The following is a 12,092-nucleotide window of genomic DNA, read 5'->3' as shown; positions in this document are numbered from 1 at the left end:
AGTGCCTGAGTTCTGGTGGGAGTTCCAGAGTTGGGCCCACAACACTGAAGTCATAATCTCGTTCATATGAGTTGCACTTCTGGTCCATGGATGACCACCAAGCTCCATCAGATGATCTCAGTGATCAATTTGGCATATACAGGGAAAGGCATTCTGGGCCTAAGTTATTCAGGGCTCTGTACACTGGTAGAAAAACCTTGAACCTGGCCTGGTTGCAGATGGGAAGCCAGTGCAAGAGTTTTAACACCAGTTTCATGTGTTGGCAGTAGCCCGCTCCCAGCACCGGTCTAGCCACAACATTCTGCACTAGCTGAAGCTCCCAGATCAGACTCCAGGGCATCCCCACATAGAGTGCACCACACTAATACAGAAATAGCTGCTATGGCTATTTCCTGAAGCAAGTGAGCCAAAATTAAGATTGCATTACATATAACCAAACACGAAAAGAGAAAAGGAGACTTTCCATTTAAAGGAAGGAAAATGCATCTGGAGTACCACCCTTAAGAAAAACACACAGGAATAGGAAGCATTCTTTCTGTTGGTACACTCAGTAGACAACAGCAGCTTAGTTTTCCAGGCTACCATCACCATTTCAAATGCACACACTAAGGCTGCTAAAAAGGAATGTAGGGTAACACCTTGATGTGTACTACACCTGCTTTAGATTTGAGGGGTGTACAGATGCTACCAGAAGCCTGGGCATTCCCAAGCACGTCTGCAGAACATAAAGCATTTCCTCACCATTAATGGTAGGAAGGCTTCCTGTCTCTAACTAACTTGTGGGAGCCTTCAGACCAATAATTACTGAGTATCACTGGCAAGTTTATTGTATGAGTTTGTATACTTGACTAGTAGCAGCTGAATCCAGCAATCATTTTGAGCTTTCCAGAAGCAACTGGTAAAGAAGCAAGCATGGACAGCCTTGGAGTTGAGAGTTTGGTCCTCTAGAACAGATACGGCTCTTCAAAATGCACTTTTCAACTGGGGACATTTCCCATTCAATGCAGAGGAATATGGGATAGTAATTCATTGTCTGCTCAACATGGAGCAGAGAGGAACATTAATTTAATCTTCACTCAAGTGACAACCTACACACAGTGAGCAGGAGGAGTATTTAATTGCTAAAATGAAGGTGGAAGGAGAAGACTGGTATTTGAATAGGAAGTGCAGATTCTCTCCCTCTGTTCCTGATTAATAGGTGATTTTGTTTCAGCCTCAGCACTCAGAAAATATACAGAATCTTAACAAGAAGAGAGGTGTGCGAGAATTAAATTTTAATTTGGGAGAGGGAGAAATGGAGATCTCATGGATGTCCTTTGCTGCCAATGTTACATTTTTACCTCCTAGCTCTCCGCACAGGACTGAATACATTTAAATTCCTCTGGCATCAGTATCAAATGCCTTGATATTCTGACAACCAGATGTGTAGATAGGAGAATCAAAGTCAGTGGAGTGCATCTAAGTAGAGTTTATACTGTGTTAGCAGAGAATTGGTAGCTGCTGCTAAATCCCAATGAGAGTTGCAAGACCGCCATACCCATGGCAACCTCTGAATAGTCATCCATCTCAGCTCTCTGCCTTTAACTAGGAGATTGTGTAAAGCCAGCAAACATGCACAGGTTTTTTGGGGGGTGGGGGGCGGGGATTCAAGCTACCCTGAACTGCAGCCTGCCTCTCTTGTTCATTTCAAAACCCAAACCATGCACTAGATTTCAGGAACTACACCAACATTTCTAATGTGGGGCTTTGGTGCAATTGGCAATGTACCACCCATGCTGATCCTGCAAGTGTGCTCTGGAATGTACAGAGTGTTCCCTGGACACACCTATTCAGCACAATCCCACACTCTCAAATACCTGCACCCAGGAAGGCCTAGCTATACGGGTGAGCTGGAAGGAGGAAGTTGACAAGAGACAGTCCAGCTGCATCTATGACAGCACTTCTCGGCCAACCACTCTAGGTGAGGACAGTGGGGGCCACAATAATTACGATTAAACCAGTTTGATTCCCCTCACCCTCTGTATTTACGTAAGACACCAGTGCGGCGATGTTTTGTTTTACAAAAGGAATTTAGAAAAGCTATTTGATTCTTCAGTCAGAGCTGTCTCTCTTTAGACATCTTGATAAAATGGCTCTGCTGTATACATTGTACCGTAGGAAGCTGACACAGAATGTAATTATTTCAAGAGCATGTCTATAGATTATTCAAACCAGTATTTCAAACCAATATTAACAATCATTCCACTCAACTAGCTCCCATTTGCTGGGGGTTGTGGTGCTGCAGCTACGCTGCAGACCAAAGATGCTGCAGTGTGCTGTTTACTGACCATTATAAAGCCTCTCTACACACAGGCCTTGGAGACAGACTGGGCTGAACAGGCCGACTGAATGAACAAGCAGGCAGCAAGAGTATTCTTCTCATACAAGTGGCCATTCAAAAAACACACAAGGAGATTGTTCAAAGCCTTGCAGGAAATGGCAGAAAGTTCCCAGAATGCACCGGTGGAGGGAAAAAATGTCTGCGGGCAGCAACCCCCTTCCCCTCACCTCTTGAATGGCCAGGACACTATTCCTTGGCCATACAAGAACTGGAATCCATCGGAGTGCTCTTCACTTTTTCAACATTCCACAAGAGGCTGGGTGTGGTGATAAGAGGACTAAGTTCAATTGATCCTCATTATGCCAGAATTTTAAATATGCCTTCTAGGCACAGCTCCAGCAGCAGGAGCTCAGAATATTCTTTTCATGACAAAGGGAGCTGCAGTTCACACCTCTAATGATGTATAAATAGTGGAAGTTAACAGAATAGCTTTGAACTGGAGCTTTCAATAGCAGGAGGAAAGGCACAAGTAGTTTTTGGATTTGATATCCCGCCTTTCACTCCCCTTCAGGAGTCTCAAAGCGGCTAACATTCTCCTTTCCCTTCCTCCCCCACAACAAACACTCTGTGAGGTGAGTGAGGCTGAGAGACTTCAAAGAAGTGTGACTAGCCCAAGGTCACCCAGCAGCTGCATGTGGAGGAGCGGAGACTCGAACCCGGTTCCCCAGATTACGAGACTACCGCTCTTAACCACTACACCACACTGGCTCCAGATTTCAAAACTGAAATCTGGAAAAAAATTCATTTGTTTGATGATGTAGAGGTAAAGGTAAAGGGACTCCTGACCATTAGGTCCAGTCGCGGACGACTCTGGGGTTGTGGTGCTCATCTCACTTTATTGGCCGAGGGAGCCGGCGTACAGCTTCCGGGTCATGTGGCCAGCATGACTAAGCCGCTTCTGGTGAACCAGAGCAGCGCACGGAAACACCGTTTACCTTCCCACCAGAGCGGTACCTATTTATCTACTTGCACTTTGACGTGCTTTCAAACTGCTAGGTTGGCAGGAGCAGGGACCGAGCAACGGAAGCTCACCCCGTCGAGGGGATTCAAACCGCCGACCTAGCTCTAGGCTCTGTGGTTTAACCCACAGCTCTGTGGTTTAACCCACAGCGCCACCCGCATCCCTTGATGATGCAGAGAGAATGGTGCAAACCAGCAGTTCTCACACTGTGGGGTGCCTTCCATGACACATGTGTGTATGTGTGTGTGTTTGTGGGTATGCATGCACAGAAGAAGATCCTATACAAAAAAATACCAGAGGGACATCTCTCCTAGCTTAGCATTTACAAACATGGAAGGTACAGAGGGACTGAATACGTGACAGCTTTTGACCACAACGACCACAACAGTCTTCTGCCTCTTGCCTTCTTCCCTGGAGGTTTCAGAATGAAATCTGGAATACCCTATTTTGGTTCTCTTGCAATACCAACACAGGATTATTGTTATTATTTATTAAATTTGTATACCACCCTTCACCCGAAGATCACAGGGCGGTTCACAACAGAAAAATAAGAATAAAAAATATGTAACGAAACAAACAACAAACCAATAACGCTCCTCCTAAAAACACATTTAAAAAGGCACATAATGTTAGTTAACCAGCCAAAGTTGTGTTTTACCTGGCACATAAAAATATGCAATGAAGGTGCCAGGCAAGATACCCTGGGAAAAGCATTCCACTAATGGGGAGCACAGCAGAAAAGGCCTCAGATGATGGTTGCAGGGTTTAGGTAAAGGTAAAGGGACCCCTGACCATTAGGTCCAGTCGTGGCCGACTCTGGGGTTGCGGTACTCATCTTGCTTTATTAGCTGAGGGAGCTGGCGTACAGCTTCCGGGTCATGTGGCCAGCATGACTAAGCCGCTTCTGGCGAACCAGAGCAGCACATGGAAACGCCGTTTACCTTCTTGCTGGAGCTGTACCTATTTATCTACTTGCACTTTGACGTGCTTTTGAACTGCTAGGTTGGCAGGAGCAGGGACTGAGCAACAGGAGCTCACCCAGTCATGGGGATTCGAACCGCCGACCTTCTGATTGGCAAGTCCTAGGCTCTGTGGTTTAACCCACAGCGCCACCCGCGTGCCAGATGATGGTTGCAGGGTTTAGGTAGGTTCAAATGGAGGGAGGTATTTTGCAGTCCTGAGCTGTTTAGGGCTTTACAGGTCAAAACCAACAGGTCAAAATGGACCCAGAAACCATTTTGCAGCCAGTGCAGTCGGTCCAGGACCAATGTAATAATGCTCAAACCGTCTTGCTCTGGTGAGCAACCTGGCTGCTGAATCCTGCACCAGCTGAAGTTTCTGATCCATCTTCAGAGGCAGCCCTACGTATGTGTTGCAGTAATCTAATTAGAGGTTACTGGAGCATAGACAACCACTATCTCTGTCCAGGTGGGCACAGCTGGGCCACCAGCCAATGCTGCAGGAAGGTGCTCTGCACCACTGAGGCCACTTGAGCCTCAAGCAACAACAAAGGATCCAGGCATACCCCCAAGCTATGTCCCCGCTCCTTCAGAGGGAGTGTAACCCCATCAAGAGCAGGCAACCTCCCATCCAGTCCACGCACATCACAGCTGGTTGCAATATAGTAAGCGTGTATGTGAAGATTCTGCATCTTAGCATGCAGCAGTCCAGAAAGAGGCCATGCTGAAAATGTTTGGTGGGAAAATAGCTTAAATCAGGGGTCCCCAGTCTTTCTGGGCCTGGGGGCACATGAGGACATCATGTCACCATAAAAATACCCATTTCAGAAAAGATAAACTGTTGATGCTTAGAACAGGGGTCAGCAAACTTTTTCTGCAGGGGCCAATCTACTGTCTCTCAAACCTTGTGGGGGGCCAGACTATATTTTGGGAGGAAAAAATAATGAACTAATTCCTATGCTCCACAAATAACCCAGAGATGCACTTTAAATAAAAGGACACATTCTACTCATGTAAAAACACGCTGATTCCCGAACCGTCCGCAGGCTGGATTGAGAAGGCAATTGGGCCGCATCCGGACCCCGGGCCTTAGTTTGCCTACCCATGGCTTAGAATCTGCTCCCATCCCCGCACCCCCAGCAAAGAAACCAAGCGGAATATCTATACCAAAAAAAAACACCCAACTAAAACAAAAGACAAAAAGAAACCACAGCCAACATCCCTGACAACCAACTGTTATGAAAAAAACTGGAAGAGACGCAAGAGCTTGCCGGGCAGCAGGGGCTGGGGGTCTCATGGTGCCCTGTGAACCCTACTGAGGAACACAAGGTTAAATCAAACTGTAGCTCTGCAGATGAAAGTCAAACATATTTTGAAACCGGAGCCAGTCTCCCCAGAACTCAAGAAAATTAGCATGTACATCCCTCTCAAATCATATTATGCCCTTCACACCCCATTTAACATTTTACACAATTTAAACTTTACTTGTAAACTGGACTACAGGGAGAACTGCTCCCCCCCCATTTTTATCTGAATAGGGGCCCTTTCACTGTGGGTGTCATCAAATGAATATTGAAAGTTCTCACGGCTTGGCTTGCAGAAAACAGTATAAAGGACAGCACTGAATACTTTGTTTGGACTGTTCATGTACTCGACCTGGAGTATCAGCTTGCATAGAAGGATCAATTAAATGAATACAAGTGTATTCCTGCATTACCCTCTGTGGTGCATTCCACATAGTGATTCCACGTAAAATGAACAAACAAATACACACACGCTAGCCAGGCAGTGAGCATCAGGAGTTTGATGGCAATACTCCCATCATGCAACTTACCAAAAGAGAACTCCTAACAGTGAGCTAAACCAAATAACCAGTATGACAATGCAGTAATTCTTAGGTACCAACAGCTGCCTGGATTCTGCTTCCAGGAAGAAAACAAAACTTGTCTCTTTATTCCTCTGGCTGCCTATATCACACTCTGCAAATGACTCACTGAGTCTCCAATTTGGAATTGAAAAGTTGGTTACCCAACACAGCACCCCAGAGCTCAAATGCGGTAAAACTCTCATATCAGTTATTCTCTCATATGAATCTTTTTAAAGTCCAAATTAAAAGGTTACAACAGGAAAAGGAAGGAATTAGAAACTGTCAAACACTAGTCAAATCAAGATATTTAACCTCTCAACAAGCAACCTGACTAAATTAAGGCTAATGTCTTTTACATCCTCTTTGTCTCAAGTTTCAAATCACATTGTTCTGGGACACACACACATACCATCTCAGCAAAAGAACCATTTTCTGGCTAGTTGAGACAGTTCATATCTTCTTCTTTCTTTGTTTTTTGGTTGTGCCTTCATCTGCAAACCAAAATCATGGTGGTACTATGGTCAGCTATCAAGAGGACAGCATACAAATTTCTCTAAGTTGACTCCAACTGTACTGTCCTCCTTGCTTTCAGTCTGCGTTAAATAAAAACTACATTTCACAGAATAAACCCAATACTAGACCTGTGTGTATTAAGAGAAACTGAGTGCAATATGAGAAACATAAAACTCAATGGGTACAATCAGAGGGCTGAGGGAAGGGGAGAAATCTAGAAATGTAAGCAGAAGTAAAATGAGCATTTTAAACAAATCAGATTTCTTACTTACCCTGGAGAGATTTCCCCAAGCCCTGGCCCAGCTTCCAGCCATGCTTCTGTAGCAAGCGGTGTCCAATATTATCCTGACAGACAGAACAGAGAAACAAACCAAAAATATTCCAATAATATATTCTTCTCTTCCACAGAAACACATTATGAACAAGACATTTTTCTACATATATGCATGCAAAAGAAATAAAATAAAAACTACTTACGAGCAATATATGCCCAGTAAAAGGGAAAAGATATTTACATAATAAAAAATAATTAACAAAAAAAACAAAAACAAAAAACACCTGCTGGCAAGATTTTTCCACAGGAACAGGGTTTCAGGGAGGGTCATCACACTTTCTGATGGTGTGCTGGGCAACTTTTGTGCATAACAAGGGGAGGGGAAGCAATGGGGGAGAAAATAAAAAAATGACATTTAAAAAGCATAAAATCAAGCTACTTTATACAATCATATCCATCACCTAGAGAGCACCACTTGATTTGTGCAAAGAAAAACTAACGGATGTGCTTAGTCTGCTTTTTTTCTTTTTTTTTAAACTTGTTTGTGTGTCAGACTTTAAAGAGACCAAGTTAAGTTGTTAAGTGTCAGACTTGCCCCCACCACTAGAAACCAAAACACAATCAGAGCAAAATCCAGGCTAGACTTGATTGGGTTTTCTTTAAAAATAAAAATAAATCAACTATAATATATATATTATATAACAAGAGATATATAATATACATATATGTGTATATAGATATATATATTAGCATGCAGCCAATTGTTAAACTGAAAATATACAGTGAGGTTAGTAAAAAAAAAATACAAAACAAATTGAAAATATTAACCGATTAAAAGGAATTTAAAATATAAAATAAGATGAGCTCAAGCACAAACTGGGTGATGCATTTCACATGTAAGCTAACAGAAGTACTAAGATGTTAGAATGGAACAGGCCTAGCAACAGGTTAAAACAGCAAGGAACCATTAGTGCATGTAGGGAGAAAACACAACAAGCATAATGTCTCATCTTTTGAAAAGAAAATCAAAATGGTCAAAAATTAATGTAGGTGGAGGGGAAAGTACCGCAGCAATTCAGTGTCAGCTATTTGCACAACGGTTAAAGAAAATAAAAAGGTTTTCTCCTGCGGATAAGTGCTGCATTTATAACAAGGAAAGCCCTGGGGCCCAGGCGTATCGAAGGAGTTTGCTTGGATACCTGGGGGATTACTTTAGAAGCAAAGTTGAGAGGAAGCTGCATTCATCATATGTCCAGAGCTATTCCAACAGCAGTAGAATTAAAATCACACGAATCCCACATAATCTAGGGCAGGGGTGGGAACCCTCTCGCCATTGGGCCAATCCTGGCTGACCAGGGTGTCCAATATGGCCTGCGAAGCCATTTCCCTCAAGACATGCCCACCCGCTATCAGCAGGGAGCAGCCGAGGCAGCAGGACTGAATCCCCACTCAGCCGATGAGCAGGAATTAAAGCTCTTTGCAGAAGTGCTGTTTGAAACAGTTCACAGTTCTCCTTTAAGCTGTTTCAAACAGCACTTTTAAAAGCGCTTTAACGAAGTCGTCACATTTAAAGGCAGCCCCCCCCCCATGAATCTGGGGACACTTTTCAACTTTAATGGATTTTGTATGGGGATTGATATTTAAATCCAGGGACTGTCCCCGGGAAACGGGAACATCTGGTAACCTTAGCTTGAGGAAGGCTCACATTTCAGCCTTGAGAGTTCAGAATGAGAGCATAGGGATGTCTTGAAGCCTCTGTTAAGTCTCCTCACACTCCCCTTTCAGGCGCTTATGGGGGGAGAGTGGGGAGACCCTTTCAAAGTCTTTGCATGCTCCTCTTTAAAACTCCTAACTGAGTGTTTAAATGGGTGGGAGGAGGCTTGCAGAACTGCACAAGGGATTTTTTTTACAGGTGGGCAAGGCTGTCTCCCTGTCCATCACATGTCGTCACAATGACATCACAGGACTGACAGATGGACAGCGTTGCCCATCTGTCAAATATGGTCACTGAGAATGATCCTGATGAGGATCTGATCCATGAAGCCAGAAAGGTTCCTCACCCCTGATCTAGGATATACATAATTAAGGTGGCTAGACGTACCAAGGGAAACAGAGGATTCCCAATCCTACGTAATGTCAATATGAGGGAGAGGGGCTTGAAGGGAACAATTTGTGGGTGTTTAACCCTTCCAAGGCAAGACTCCTTTGCTAGTTAATTACCGAGTTTCCCCCAGCTAGGCTCCAAAACTAGAAGCAAACCCAGCTAAGAGAAAAATGGCTATATGAAGGAACAGAGAGGGGAGGGCACAGACCAAGCACCCCTCTTCACCCTCACCATCATCTCCTGACACAGATTTGGGAATATCCACATGCTGAGGTAACATTTAGCTCCACCTTCAAAGTTTCAGCTCAAACTTAGGCAATGAAATTTGCCTCTTTTTCCAGAAGAAACTTTCCAGATAACCTGCTTCATTCATTATGGAGCTGAGCCAATTGTTCAAATTCAGCGCTCAGGACTTACAAAATTCTTACAGGAAAAATAGGGCACATCGATGAAGTGATTTTCAGAGCACTTTAGAAAATGGCTCCTTTGTAGTCACCAAAAGTGTCTTGTGAAGTCTTGTGGAAGTTTACTGTTTCACTGCAATTCTTAAAACAGATTTGAGCACAATGGCTCAAACCTTTTCTGAAAGGATGAGAAGCCCTCCTTTGTTTCATATTATGGAGCTACAGTGGTACCTCACAAGACGAAATTAATTCGTTCCGCGAGTTTTTTCTTCTTGCGAGTTTTTTGTCTTGCGAAGCACGGTTTCCCATAGGAATGCATTGAAAATCAACTAATGCGTTCCTATGGAGACCGCCTTCAGACCAGGTCCGGGGACAGTCTGTCCCCGGACCTCTTCTGAAGGCTGGTGGGGGGAGAAGGACTTTTCTCCCCACCGCCAGCCTTCAGAACAGCCTTCTGAAGGCTGGCGGTGGGAAGAAAAGCCCTTCTCCCGCCGCCAGCCTTCAGAAGAGTTCCCACAGGGCTGCCTAGGCTGCGGATAGCAGCCTGCTGCCCGGTGCGAGGGGCGCTCTGCTTCAGAGCACCCCTCGCGCGGGGCAGACATCCGCAGCTTGGGGAGCCCTGCAGGAGTTCCCCGCAGGGCTCTCCAAGCTGCGGATAGCAGCCTGCTGCCCCGCACGAGGGGCGCTCTGCTTCTGAGCGCCCCTCGCGTGGGGCAGACATCCGTAGCTTTGGGAGCCCTGCAGGAGTTCCCCGCAGGGCTCTCCAAGCTGCGGATAGCAGCCTGCTACCCCGCACGAGGGGCGCTCTGCTTCTGAGCGCCCCTCGCGTGGGGCAGACATCCGTAGCTTGGGGAGCCCTGCAGGAGTTCCCCGCAGGGCTCTCCAAGCTGCGGATAGCAGCCTGCTGCCCCACGAGGTCCGGTGACAGAGGCGAAGGCGCGCTGCGCTTGCCCGCTGTCCCCGGAGATTTCCCTATGGGCTTTCTTCTTGCGAAGCAAGCCCATAGGGAAATTCGTCTGGTGAAGCACCTCGAAAAACGGAAAACTCTTTCGGCAGAGGCAAAAACAAAAAGGGAAAAAAGTATTAACAAAACCCCACCAAAATTTTACTGTCTTATCTTTTACAATCCTCAAGCCATTTAAATTTATGCATAAGCCAATGAAAACCCCTGGAATTGGGGCCATAACCAATAGCAGGCAGAATGATGGGGCAGTGGCACTCAGCTGACCTCCTGACAACTGAGTTGCTGCCTAGAGGGATGGGTGAGGCAGTGAGAAGGTCAGCACAGTAGAAAAAGTTGAGTGGAACCATTCTGGCCTGGTGTATTTGCATGACCCAACCTCCCTGCTTCTCTCCTTCCCAGTAAGCTGCAGCAACTCAGGAAGTCAGCTGAATGGTGCTGCCCCACCACAATGTCCATGGGTGGCCATAGCTCAATGATCGAACACATGATTTGCATATACAAGATCCCAGGGGTCTCAGACAGTAGGGCTGAGAAAGAGTTCTCTGCCTGAATCTTTGGCGAGCACATGCCCGTTAAGAGTGGACGATACTTAATTAGCTGGACCAATGATATGATCCAGCACAAGGCAGCTTCATACGTGAGTGCAGAGGGTATGTTCATGTGTATTTTAAGTGGCAATCCTATGCACACCTGAGTGAGAGTCCCACTAAACGGCACGGGGCTTACTTTTACATAGACATGTACAGGACTCCGCTGTCAGTGTGGTGATAGTTAATGGGCACTTGGTTTTGTTCAATAACAGTGTGACCTGCAGCATATCCTCCGTCCCTAACAGGAGCGCTCCTGTTCAGGGTTCCAGCCAGCCACACCTTTCCTGGATACACTATTAGGAGCCAGAGAAAACAAATTAAAACCCCTCTTTCCCTGGTTTTCCATTTGTTTTTCAACTGGCACTCATTTTTTGGTCAACTGAACATGCTCAATCCTAATTGGGCTTTACATGGCCAGGGGTTAGCTCATTTGGAGTGTGTTTTAGATTTTTTGTGTGTTCCTGAAGACCTTGTGATTCCTTCAATATGCCCATACCACTCCGCTTGGCTCTATTTCTGTCAACAAATGGATGCTGAGATTGTTCGGGGTGGCGTGGAATATGTAGCTGTGATAATAATTTTTTTTAAAAAAAAAACCTTTTCCATGGCTTTTAATATGGAAAAATGCAGCAAAGATGGGGAAAGTTATTCAATAAAAAATGTCAACATCAGGCTGGCAAGAAGTTCTGACAGAAAAACAGCTGTGCTCGTACTCCCGCTCCTGCAAAAGGAAACAGCTACCGCCCAGATGAGACATTGTGCTCCATGTGTTGTGTTATGAATGCACTAAAAAGAAACAGACAAATGAAGCTGTTATGCTATTTCCAAAAGCGGTGCAGGTGGAGTGAAAGCATTTCCATACGAACCTGGCTTTAAAAACTGGGCTGTCAAAAGAACAGTTAAATGTAACACAAAGTAAGAAACTGTCCAACCAACTAATGGTAATTTGTTTTTGTTTTTAATTCGTTTGCTTTGTTTTCAATTCACTGCTTGCAAGTAATGTACTTATTAAAGAAGAATGAAAGCATAAAATAAATACAAGACCAGCTGGGAGTTTTAAGAGCGCTGTGACTGAC

General features: G+C 45.0%; 1 protein-coding gene across 3 annotated transcripts in view; it reads right to left on the bottom strand.

Annotated features, from left to right (window-relative positions):
- GPATCH8 (G-patch domain containing 8) overlaps positions 1-12,092 on the bottom strand; it is an 84,922-nt gene that overhangs the window by 40,035 nt on the left and 32,795 nt on the right. For all 3 annotated transcript variants that reach the window (XM_053363178.1, XM_053363179.1, XM_053363180.1), the window contains one exon: positions 6,953-7,025. In XM_053363178.1, the coding sequence (XP_053219153.1) occupies positions 6,953-7,025 (73 nt within the window). The remainder of the gene's footprint in view (positions 1-6,952; positions 7,026-12,092) is intronic.

This window comes from Podarcis raffonei, chromosome 13, assembly GCF_027172205.1.
Source record: "Podarcis raffonei isolate rPodRaf1 chromosome 13, rPodRaf1.pri, whole genome shotgun sequence".
Classification (NCBI taxonomy): domain Eukaryota; kingdom Metazoa; phylum Chordata; class Lepidosauria; order Squamata; family Lacertidae; genus Podarcis; species Podarcis raffonei.
This window is presented reverse-complemented; position numbering and strand designations above follow the sequence as displayed.